Source organism: Bufo bufo, chromosome 1 (assembly GCF_905171765.1).
Source record: "Bufo bufo chromosome 1, aBufBuf1.1, whole genome shotgun sequence".
NCBI lineage: Eukaryota > Metazoa > Chordata > Amphibia > Anura > Bufonidae > Bufo > Bufo bufo.
Genome location: NC_053389.1, coordinates 495,458,647 through 495,471,171, shown reverse-complemented (window position 1 = coordinate 495,471,171; position 12,525 = coordinate 495,458,647). Strand labels below are relative to the sequence as shown.

The window sequence follows — 12,525 nt, the reverse complement described above, 5'->3', positions numbered from 1 at the left end:
CACCCAAGGCATTGTAACACTAATAAATCACATGACACCAGGGATGGAAAATGGCTAATTGGGCATTTTCACTTAGGCGTGTACTCAGTTTTGTTGCCAGCAGTTTAGACATTAATGGCTGTGTGCAGAGTTATTTTGAGGGCACACCAAATTTACTGTTATAATGTAAAAGTAGTCAGTGTACAGCTTGTATATCAAAGTGTCATATCTTCAGTGTTTTCCCATTAAAAAATATAAAATATTTACAAATATGTGAGGGGGGGGGGGGGGGGGTGTACTCACTTGTGAGATATTGTAAATGAACATGTCACAAATCAGCCACCTGCATAGTAAAGTTCGCTTCCCTCAGTTGTTAAGGACATATTAGAGCACCTTTATTTATTCACCATACTGTGCAAATGTACAATACCAACAAGATTTGGCAACTTTAGGAATACATTACTATTCATTTCCATAGAAAATCTGATATAAAAATACAAAAATATTTATAATCAATATTTACAGTTTTAAATTATGGCAGTTTTTTTCTTTATATAAAAACAAAGCTCTAAAATAAGCAGATATTTTATGCAAAGTTTTTTTCTTCAGATTTTTTTCAGAAATCTTTTCTGGAGACTTTGCATTTGGTCAGAAGTCTAATTCTTTTTTCTCTTTGGGCAAAGTCTATTGCTGAGGTAGAGAGTGAAGGTCTTTGGATTAAGAAATGCAAATAATGTTAAAGCTGCTATGTGTCTATATCATAGCCATAAAACATAGGAGTCCTATGATCTTCAGAAATCTTTTGCTTGTAGAAATCTTTCCCAGTTTTATCTGTAAAAGCCATTTTTGATGTTTTTTCTTTATCACAGTCTAAATCTATATCCAAAGAGGAATGATCATTACTATGTGTTGTCACAAATCCCATTGTTTTTGGAAAGGGTTCATGAGGGGGCTTCCAAACAGACTTCCCAAATGTGCCTGGGAAGAAGAGAAAAAATAAAAATAGAAAGTTAAGCCAGATTTTTCCAGAAGAATCAACAAATCTCTAGATTAGGACCTGCAAGTATATAGATTGGGCCATGATTCAAATATGCCATTTAAACCTCTTTTTAAATGTGATGCCACCTATTTCTAAAAAAAAGGTAAACATTTTCAAAATTGCGGACCGTCAAATTCTCATTTTATTAACATATCCAGTTAATAACTTGTTCAATAGCAATAGATACATAAGCTTTATAGTATGTGAAGCAGTGAGCCATTTATAACTATTGCTTTATATTTGCAACAGCAGTGATATTCCAAGTAAAAAAGAGAAAATTAATAACCATTACTTAAATAGAGGCGTGCCATCCCTTTACATTGCCCATGCCGAACGAGGTCTGCAAGACTTCAAGGCCAGGAGTAAGTAAATCTTCACTGCCTGGCCTTGTCAGTCAGTGTTGGAGCTGGGGCATGAAGAGCAGTGAGCGGAGCCTCTGGGAGCTACAGCACCACCCTCGTTGCTCCTAGGAGTTCATTTGCATATTTGAAAACATTGATTTTCGGAAGAATGTAGGCACCAAGACTACGATTTTCAACTGTCGAGCAAACATGTTTTAGGCGAGACAATTTTATTGCGAAGTATCTGATGAATGAACCGGTTTAAATAGTTGGAAGGCGATTCATTTAAAAAAATAAAATAAAAAAATACTAACAAGCAACCACTTTAAGGTTTTGGAGGTTTCTTTACATTTGGTCTATGATTGAAAACTAGGCGAGCTTGATTTACTAAGTCCAAATGACTATAAACTATAGTATTAATTTACTTAAAAGGGAGTCTGTCACCAAAATTTGACAATATAAACTGCTTACATGGCGCTCTAGCACAACTACACAAGATTCCAATGGTACCTTTGTTGTATTCTTCTGACTTTCTGACTTTCACCAACCAATTAAATACACCGGGTAGTAATAAAGTGAAAGGAGCCCTAACACATTTTGCTAAATTCGATACCCGAACAATAGAACTACGGCTCCAATTATAAGTACAAAAATTCTCTTTATTAAATCAACACAATCACATTGTCATAAAAACAGCAGTAAACAGGTATGTTGTAGTGAGGAAAGACCCGAGGAGGACCGGGGGGGATCGACACACATGGGCTCACATAAGTTAGTAAGGAGCGTCGCAACAGAAAAAGAAAAGACAAAGTAACTCTGGATGGTTGAATCCAATGAGAATATACATAGGCAGTGTTGAAATAAAGACAAGCTCAGAAAAAGTACCCAATATTAGTGCGCCGGTCCCTCAGTATCCTTGTCCCAACGCCGTTTCGCGGGATGAAGCCAGGTTGCTGGCGAAACGGCGTTGGGACAAGGAGACCGGCGCACTAATATTGGGTACTTTTTCTTAGCTTGTCTTTATTTCAACACTGCCTATGTATATGCTCATTGGATTCAACCATCCAGAGTTACTTTTTCTGGCTTTGTTGCGACGCTCCTTACTAACTTATGTGAGCCCATGTGTGTCGATCCCCCGGTCCTCCTCAGGTCTTTCCTCACTACAACATATCTGTTTACTGCCGTTTTTATGACAATGTTATTGTGTTTATTTAATAAAGAGAATTTTTGTATTTATAATTGGAGCCGTAGTTCTAGTATTTGGGTATCTGACTTTCACCAGCTGAAAAAACAGGTTTTATCTATATGCAAATGAGGGCTCGCAAGTGCCCAGGGGCGGGGGTTCTTGTTGTAGGTGCCCAGGCTGCTCTGCCTTCTTTTCATATTTCCCCTCCCCAGCCTCTTGCTGGTCCCGCCCTATAAGGCTGTTTCATCATCCCAAGTACCGGCCGAGATCCGGCGCGTGTGCAGTTCACCGCTGACCCAGGCATGCGCACTACGATGCCCATTGTGGGGAGCGGCATCGCTTTATGTTGTGCGCATGCGCCAGCAGAATGGAAGAAAGCAGGGAGACTGGAGACAAGCCGAGCAAGAGAAAGGAAAGTATATCTACATTTCAGTGCGCATGCCCGGGCCGGCGGCGAACTGCGCACGCACCGGATCTCGGCCGGTACTTGGGATGATGAAACAGCCTTATAGGGCGGGACCAGCAAGAGGCTGGGGAGGGGTAATATGAAAAGAAGGCAGAGCAGCCTGGGCACCTACAACAAGAACCCCCGCCCCTGGGCACTTGCGAGCCCTCATTTGCATATAGATAAAACTATGTTTTTTCAGCTGGTGAAAGTCAGAAGAATACAACAAAGGTACCATTGGAATCTTGTGTAGTTGTGCTAGAGCGCCATGTAAGCAGTTTATATTGTCAAATTTTGGTGACAGACTCCCTTTTAAAGGGTTTCTATCACTTCGTTTCACCTATTTAGCTTTCAGACACTAGCGATCCGCTAGTGTCTGCTCTATCTAACCATCCTAATATAAGAGCTTATTGTCCTGCCGTTTAGCTAAAAAAATAACTTATATAGATATGCAAATGAGCCTCTAGGTGCTATGGGGGCGTGATTAGCACCTAGAGGCTCCGTCTACCTTAACAAACTGCCGCCGCCCAGCGCGTCCCTCCAGCCCGCCCATCTCCAGCTGAAGCGATCCTCTCCGTGCGCGTCTCTGTTCTGCGCATGCGCAGTGAATGTCTGATCGCTTCCCTGCTCAGACATCTCCACTGCGCCTGTTCCTCGGAGCGCTATGACGTCATCGGCGCAGGTGCAGTGGAGATGTCTGAGCAGGGAAGCGATCAGACATTCACTGCGCATGCGCCGAATACGAGGAGCATCGCATTCCGGAGGAGATGGGCGGGCTGGAGGGACGCGCTGGGCGGCGGCAGTTTGTTAAGGTAGACGGAGCCTCTAGGTGCTAATCACGCCCCCAAAGCACCTAGAGGCTCATTTGCATATCTATATAAGTTATTTTTTTAGCTAAACGGCAGGACAATAAGCTCTTATATTAGGATGGTTAGATAGAGCAGACACTAGCGGATCGCTAGTGTCTGAAAGCTAAATAGGTGAAACGAAGTGATAGAAACCCTTTAAATGACACATTTGCAATTAGATTATCTGCCTTCAGTTACACTAGATTTAAGATGCAAAAATGTTTTAGTCACATCAGCCTAAGTAAAGCCAAATAAGTTTTAATAATAAAAGTTATCTTACCCATGTGCAATGTTTTATCTGAATTTAGCTTGAAGCCAAAAAGCTCCGTCTCTGAATCACTAACTCTGTTATTTTCACTTTGATCACAGACAGAACCAGGAAAAGCATAAATCACAGGAAAGGTTTCTTGGACATCTGAACTATTGATGAAATTATCATCATTTTGCTGTGTATATGAGGAACCAAAGCCCTTTTCTGTTGAATAATCTACTTCATAAGCATCAAGATTTGTAGATCTTTGATCTGAGCTGTAACCTGTTTGAATAAATAAATATCACTTAATATTTGCATTATATTGATCACATATAAAACACAAAGAGGTGGTATGCTGATGTTTTCACTGACCTGTGTGATAGATTTCGCATCCTTCAGGGTTGTATACACTTCCTTTTAAATATAATGAGCTCTGCTGCCCCATGTAGAGATAGTGAAGTGGCTCGTTTCCAGTTTGTAAGTCATCTTCACTTTCATTATCCAAATGACAAATTCCTATAAAACAATACAAGATTCCTTTTATTCGGAAATTAAAGGAAACTCCGTGCAACCACTCCCAAGGCACATTAACAGAGGTATATGAGAGCTGTGTTACATATACCGTGTTTTTTGACTCCCCCCCCCCCCCCCCCACCCCAATTGTAGGGGAAAATGTCCCTGCGTCTTAAGGGGTGAATACAAATGAGCGCTTCCATTATGGAGGCACTCATTAGTACCGGAAAGCAGTGAAGGCTCTGTACTCACCGCTTCCTGGTCCTCGGCTGTGCTGTGGCTGCGCACAGCTTGAGGGCACTCCTTGACCTCACGCTGTGCGCGTCGGGTCACAGCACAGCCGGCAGCAGGAAGAGCGCTCGAGGTGAGGAGCGGCAGCGTCCGGAGGAAGAGACATAAGCGTTTTTTATTTTAATTGGTGGTCTGACCCGAGGTCCTAATAAAATGTTTATTTTTTTAATTGTCCTCTAAAACCTAGTTGCATCTTATGGGCCGAAAAATACCGTAACTAAATGGCAACTTTCAATGAACTAAAACACTTACTTTTTATGCACAGGGTATAGTTTGTCACCTTGTGCAGCGAGATGTGTCTGTGTATTTCAACTGAACTACACAAACCCTATTACTAAACAGAATTTAAAGACAAGCAACTGAGGAAAAAATAAAATAAAAACACAACTTAAAGCCTTATATACCGTTAGTGTCTCTTTGCTGCAAGAAATAACCACCCATAGAGGAAGTTATGAAGTGATGGCTTCCATTTTCAGAGATGTATCCTTCTTGTCTCTCTGCAAGGGTTCCCTGGGAGGACAAGTAGCTTGGAGTATCCACCGGTAGGTTGGTTTCATCTGTATAATGATGGGGTTGAATTAAATGCATATTAAAAATGGGTCAACACAGTACAGAAAATAACAAAAAGGTTTCAATTCAAATACCTCAATGTATGGGATACAAAAACTGTCAATTCTAGTCTCATTAGGTTTAGAAAACGCATGAGGCTACTTTCACACCTGCGTTTGGTGCAGATCCGCCTTGTATCTGCAGACGGATCCGCACAGATAATGCAAACGCTTATATCCATTCAGAACGGATCCATTTGCATTATTCTTAAAAAAAAACAAAAAACGGATCCGTCCTGACTTACATTAAAAGTCAATGGGGGACGGATCCGTTTTCAATTACAATCTGGTGAGTCATTGGAAACGGATCCACCCCCATTGACTTACATGGTAAGTCAGGACGGATCTGTTTGGCTTCGCATCGTCAGGCAGACACCAAAACGCTGCAAGCAGCATTTTAGTGTCCATCTCCAGAGCGGAATGGAGGCGGAACAGAGCCAAACTGATCCTTATCGATTCAGAATGCATTGGGGCTGAACGGATCCGTTTTGGGCCGCTTGTGAGAGCCCTGAAACGGATCTCGCAAGCGGACCCAGAAACGCCAGTGTGAAAGTAGCAGGAGTTTTTTTTTTTTTTAATTAACAAAAAGAAGAAGTGGTGTAGAATATTCTGAGGTTTAAGATCTCTCTACTGTTGTAATCTGTGGTACATTTTAAACCAAAACCCGGATTTTTAGAAACCATAAAGTTTTTATGCCAGATGAAGCTTACTGCATAACATATGTTCTCTGGACTCTTACGCCCCTCTAACCACTTATAAATGCCAATTTGATTAACCATAATTGAACACCAACAGCTTTTTTTCCTGGCTTGCTCTACAGTAATACCCACCTGTGTTTGTAACACTGCAATCCTCATTCTTTCTTCGTGTGTGGTATATGATGACCACCCATACAAGGGAGGTTCCCACAACACAGCAAACCACGGCTATAATGACCACCCCGACGGTGGCCCATCCATCATCCTCCAATGATGGGGTGGCATTTGCAGGGGAATCACATGTTGGATTGGGAATTACAGAAAGCTGTATATTGCCCCTCTCAGTTCCAAGAATATTGGACATCTCACAAGTGTATTTCCCAGCATCTTCAAAGTCAGTGTCCACAAGAATGAGCAGTTGATTGCCAGCTGCAAAAAAGTGTCTCTCCGTTACAGTCAATGGATTATCATCCTTTGTCCAATTCACTTTTGGTGTTGGGTTTCCCCCTGCTATGCACTGCAGGACTGTGGTTTCTCCTTTTGATACAGTTCGATCTACTAACGGTCTCAGGAATGAAGGGGTTTCTGTCGTTAAGAAAAGGAAATAAGAATGCATTTACTGAATCATACTTTCTGCCCACAATGCAAAAACCGATTTAAAATGCAGGGTAGTGCAGTCTCAATTCTGGAAATGGCCTACATCCCACTCAACACTATCCCAGTTCTACATACACTCAGGTCATTTTCTGCCAAAGATAGTATTTTGTTTTCCACATTACAACATTCCTACAAGCTCTCCAAAAGAATGCGCTCTACCACAGACTAAGAAAGAACCAATAGTCTCGGACATGTAAGGCAAGGTCATAGCAAAAATGTCCTCTCAATAAGACAGTCCAAGAAAAACCAAAACATGCCAAAAACCATCCAGACCAAATCTAGAGTACATAGAGAAAGCGTTTTTATGACAGTTCTCATTTTTCAGGCTTTATGGTCCTTATATGATTAAAGTCTTAACAGTTGAATATGATAAACTGTGATGCTTACCTAGCACGGTCAGTGTAGCATTAGCCGAAATGCTGCCTGCACTATTCTGGGCTGTACAGCTGTACACACCAGTGTCTCCAATTTTGGCATTCACAATAAAAAACACATCATCTTCTGGCATGACATGCATCCTTCTTTCACGGGCTGCAGGAAAATCTGTGCCGCCATTTTTCTGCCAAGCTATCTGTGGTGTTGGGTGACCAACTGCAGCACACTCAAGTCGAGCGGTAGATCCAGCACGAATAGTAAGGTCTATGGGCATCTTTGTAAATGAAGGAAGCACTGAAATGAAAAAATAAATAAAAAACTTTAGTCCTAAATGTAATTTTAAACACCCAATTATCAGAAAAGGAGAGGAAAAATAGCAATACATACTGTTAACGGTTAACCTGGCCTTGACAGAGTAAGTCGTTCCAAAATGATTGGAGATGACACACTGGTATTTTCCTTCACTGATGAACTCCACATTGCGCAACCTCAGAATAGTGGTATACTCCATCACATCGCCACCTTGTACACGCTGGTGAGCATAACTTTCCATCTCTGCATCGTGTAGAATTTCATTATCTTTTTTCCAAGAAAAAGTCATTGGGGAGTCACTGCTGCTGGCCGCTGAGCATATAAAGGTCACATTGGAACCTCTTAGTGCAGACTGCGTTTCAGGTTGGACAGTAATCTGGGGCTTTGGAAAATCATCTATGCATAAATAAAGAAGAAAAAAAAGTTAGTATAGTTATTATACAACTGTCTAGTGCACACTGTAAAGTCTGTATTTTAAGTGAACAGGTCAGGCGATTTCTGCTCCTGTATCTGAAAGCAGGGAGTGAAGCCGAGCTGTGATATATAGGTTTATATGAAGTGAAGTAGGATTTCTAACCGGACTCCTAGGAGGGACAGTGAGTCCTGATTACCCTGATCATAGTCCTCTGTGTGCACACAATGAAATAGCTAGAGCTGTCAGTCCCCGTGTGCAAAAAGGGTAATTAAACACTGCCATGGTCTCTCCTAGGACAGAAATTAAACAAAACAGCTATTGCCCATAAGAGTCCATCAAGAATGGATTCAAGAAAAATCGAAGAATTGAAAAGGTTTTCCTTAATATTCTGTTTAGGATCCATTCCTTTGACTTAGGCCTCCTGCACACGACTGTATGGCTTTTTCAGTGTTTTGCAGTCCGTTTCAGTTTTTTGTTTCCGTTGTGTTTCCGTTTCTGTTCCGTTTTTCCGTATGGCATATACAGTAATTGCATAGATAAAATTGGGCTGGCATAACACTTTCAATAGATGGTTACGCAAAAAACGGAACGGAAACGGAAGACATACGGATGCATTTCTGTATGTGTTCCGTTTTTTTGCGGACCCATTGACTTGAATGGAGCCACGGATCGTGATTTGCAGGCAATTATAGGACATGTTCTATCTTTAAACGGAACGGAAAAACGGAAATACAGAAATGGAATGCAAACGGAGTACATTCTGTTTTTTTTGCGGAACCATTGAAATAAATGGTTCCGTAACCGGAACGCAAAAAACGGCCAGTAAATAGGGGAAAAAAAACGGTCATGTGCAGGAGGCTTTAAAGACTACTACTTACACCCCCCCCTTCTAACATTTCTGGAGCATCTATTCTTATGAATATGATGTGCTGTTCCTTTATTATTCCTGGTAAAAAGTTATGAAAGAATTACTAGTAGTTTGTAATGAAGGTCCAGATGAGTACCAGTCGGGGAGGGTGGGTTGTACCTGCACAGTATGATATTATCCAATCAGTGCTGCCTCCCCAAATAGAAGCATCTAGCTAGAACTTCATTGTAAACTACTAGTAATTCATTCATAACTTCTAGCAGGAATAGCACAGTATAGACTCATAAGAATAGATGCTCCAGAATTGATTTTACATGTGGGATGCAAGTAGTTGCTAAAAAAACAAGATAGGACACGTAAAAAAGAAAATATATAAAAAAATTGAAACTTACCACACACAAACCCATCAGCGCTCACAGAGAAGATACTTTTGCCTTTTAGACTTTGGGGATGAGCACAGTTTGCATTTACAAACGTCTGTAACTTATTTTCGGTTAACCACTGAGGTAGCCATTTCAGCTGACAATCACACAGAAGGCTTGACGTGTTCAGATGCCTGTAGGACAAAAGAACATTAAGGTAGGTTTCAAAAATGCATTCAAATTGCTTTGGAAAAATTGGCAAAAGCATGGCAGTCAGTGATTATTGATCAGGACTCCAAACATGGGACCTGTATCATTCTTTTGAAGGGCCCAAACACTTACAGTTGCTGAAGCCTCTTCATCTGCGAAAATGCATTACTCTGCATTGACATGATGGCATTGTTACTCAGATCCCTGAATGTGGAAAGAGAGGGAGGGAGGAAAGAATAAAATACTGGGCAATAAAATGCCTAAATAACAAAACAAAGAGTAAAACCAGTGGTGGGGTGATAAATATTCAAAACTATCTTTACTAGAAGAAAACTATATAATATATTACAACAAAACTATTGTCCCCTGTCCAAAGCACAAAGAGATGGGGGATATTTATTATTGCTGATATTATTTAAATATAATTCAGCATGAGCTGAATGAAGCATTTACTTCGTTACAATAATTCTCCAGCAGTGAGATATTTTCTCTGCCTCATTATAATGGCACCCCCTAGTGTTTATTCTGTATAGCCATGTCCGCATCCTCCTGAGGTGGTTGCACATGCTCAGTTCTATCCTACAACTGCCACCATCCATATCTACTGTTAGCAGCTCTGACAGTCACAGGCAGAGAGCACAAAGGATATGTCCCCTGAGAAAGGGGACACACCCAGAGCTGCCAGCCTGAAGACAATCTAGAATGTGGGGAACTCTAAATCCCCTGTGAGATACAACGTTGGTTCTAACTTTAGAAAGATTGTCATGTACTATATGTTGACTTATTTTTATGTTTTACATTAATCATGGCAAAATCCCTTTAATACAGTATAAAGCTGGACAAGAATGCAGAAACTGTGCCAAAGTTATCATAGCTGGGCTTTACAAGGTGATAAAACTGGCCCATCTAATTAGATGTGTTACACACTTTTCTCTCACACATCCCATCTTGGTCTTACTTTACACCAAAAGGTTTGCGTCAAAAAGGTGCACGTCATTAATAAATCTGGAGCACTCATCTTAGCCAATCCCCTCATCTTCCAAAACTGTCTGGTCAGGTGAAAAATACATTTTGGGGCACGGCATGTTAACCGGTTTTGCCTCAATTTACACTAGGATTCTTATACATTTTACTTTGTAAATTTCCTTCAATGTACTTACAAGTATTCAAGTGCTTCCAACCATGAAAATGCTTTTTTCGTAATCGATCCGATCCGATTACCTTGCAGCATCCTACAAGATAAATATCAGTGCACGTTAAAAACACTGTGATTACGGAATCCTGGTTGTAGAGACAATCAGATGTGGAAAGTTTTGTATATTTAAAGAAGCCCTCAAAGTATGTGAAGGACTCCCTAATAAACAAATGGCAGTAAAATTACTTACAGCTTTTTTAATTTGTCAAGCCCAGAGAATGCTCCATTCATATCTTCAATGGTCCAAGAAATTTCATTATTCTTCAGATCCCTTAAAATACAAAAAATAAACAAACATGTTAAATACGTAAGTTTAGTTAATATAATAAATCATATCACCCAAAAAAAAAAAAAAAAAAAAACAGGAAAGCATCTCCTTTCTAAGGTCGTTAATGTTTTGTTGGAATTAAACCCTCAAGTATTGTTCCACCAACTGTGAGGTGAGGTTGCATAACCTAAGGCACTGATAACAGTCAGTCAACCCTAGGACAGGCCAGCATTAGCCTTCACATGACCTGCTATTCATAACAATTGATACTGGGATGGTTTCCCCCCCTGGTGAGTTCTTTAGGGATATAGGACAATGATGATTTTCTAGTATTTTACAAATCTTCTCCTTAGCTTTTTCCTGTGCCCTGTAAGAACCAAATGCATAAAAAAAGACTAATTGAGGAATTAACCTGCTTTGAACCTCAGAAATTCTAAATAGTTATTAAAACTTAACATCTCAGAGTTGGTGGGAGCCTGTAGGATCAGATTAAAAGCCCCTTTGCACAGGCTGACACAGCAGGCAACTCTTGGGAACGAACCATTCATTCCTCATAATAGCCTGCTTAGAGGTGATGCATTTATACACAATTATCTCTGCATGGGGAGTGGTGATCGCTGCTGCGATCGCTCATCACCATCAAGAATCATTGTTGAGACAAGATGATCTGCTGCCCAGAAATGATGATTAAGGCCGAATGCACACGGCCGTGAGCGGTCCGTGGTAGCACGGCCTGGATTCCTGCTGAGAGCAGGAGTGCACGGCGTCATTGGTTGCTATGACGCCGTGCGCTTCATGCCGCTGCTGCACTAAATGACTCTACATTGGTGGTGCCTTTACACAAGGCAATTATTGGGAACGAGCATGCCTAGGAATGCTGCTTCCTGTTGCCCCAATCATTGGCCTGTGTGAAGGGGCAATTAGATCGAAAGCTTTGTCTCCAATCTGACCAGTCACCATAAGGGTCCATTCACACGACCGTAGTGCATTACGGATCTGCAATACACCCGGCCGGCAAACCCATAGAACTGCCTATTCTTGTCCGCAATTGCGGACAAGAATGGGACATGTTCAATTTTTTTTCCGGAGCTTCCAGAAGTTCTGGCCCGTGCTCCGGAAATGCGGATAGCACATAGAGAATGAATGGGTCCGCACCCATTCCGCAGAATTGCGAAACAGATGTGGACCCTTTCTACGGACGTGTGAATAGACCCTAAGGGAAAGGACAATACATTTAAATGGGGCTTAGACTGAAAGATACCAGGTATGAAAAAATATCATTCATATCTATTGCTGGAAGCAAATAGTTGAGAAAGCAATACACTCATAGCAAGTCTTGCAGATGATCACCGTCTAATCAGGACTGATTTTTAAGGATCACAATAATTAGCATTAATTGCCATTTTTTCAGTCAGACTACCCCAGTAGGCATTCACGGAAAACTCAAACCAGGCCAACGTGAGCTTAGAAGCAGCCAATTTGTAGTAACATTAAAAAAGACAAGCTAGAAGACATTATATTTTGTATCTCACTGTATGTGATTAATAAAGCTTCCAAAAGGTATAAATGGTAAGAGGTAACAAGATAAAATGGATACATGGCTAGTAAATACTTTTCCCTGCATCATCAACCAATACAACATAGAAGTATAGGTCACTGGTG

The 12,525-nt window shown here is 41.0% G+C and overlaps 1 protein-coding gene across 1 annotated transcript in view; it reads right to left on the bottom strand.

The window, feature by feature from the left end:
• Window positions 1-370: 370 nt before the first annotated feature.
• LRIG3 (leucine rich repeats and immunoglobulin like domains 3) overlaps window positions 371-12,525 on the bottom strand; it is a 37,506-nt gene continuing 25,351 nt past the window's right edge. Inside the window, exons 9-19 of the mRNA XM_040410500.1 lie at window positions 10,786-10,866; window positions 10,561-10,632; window positions 9,533-9,604; window positions 9,221-9,384; window positions 7,621-7,941; window positions 7,246-7,527; window positions 6,334-6,786; window positions 5,300-5,452; window positions 4,464-4,607; window positions 4,119-4,373; window positions 371-957 (exon numbers count right to left, since the gene is read on the bottom strand). Coding sequence (XP_040266434.1) covers window positions 725-957; window positions 4,119-4,373; window positions 4,464-4,607; window positions 5,300-5,452; window positions 6,334-6,786; window positions 7,246-7,527; window positions 7,621-7,941; window positions 9,221-9,384; window positions 9,533-9,604; window positions 10,561-10,632; window positions 10,786-10,866 — 2,230 coding nt within the window. The 3' untranslated portion in view covers window positions 371-724. The remainder of the gene's footprint in view (window positions 958-4,118; window positions 4,374-4,463; window positions 4,608-5,299; window positions 5,453-6,333; window positions 6,787-7,245; window positions 7,528-7,620; window positions 7,942-9,220; window positions 9,385-9,532; window positions 9,605-10,560; window positions 10,633-10,785; window positions 10,867-12,525) is intronic.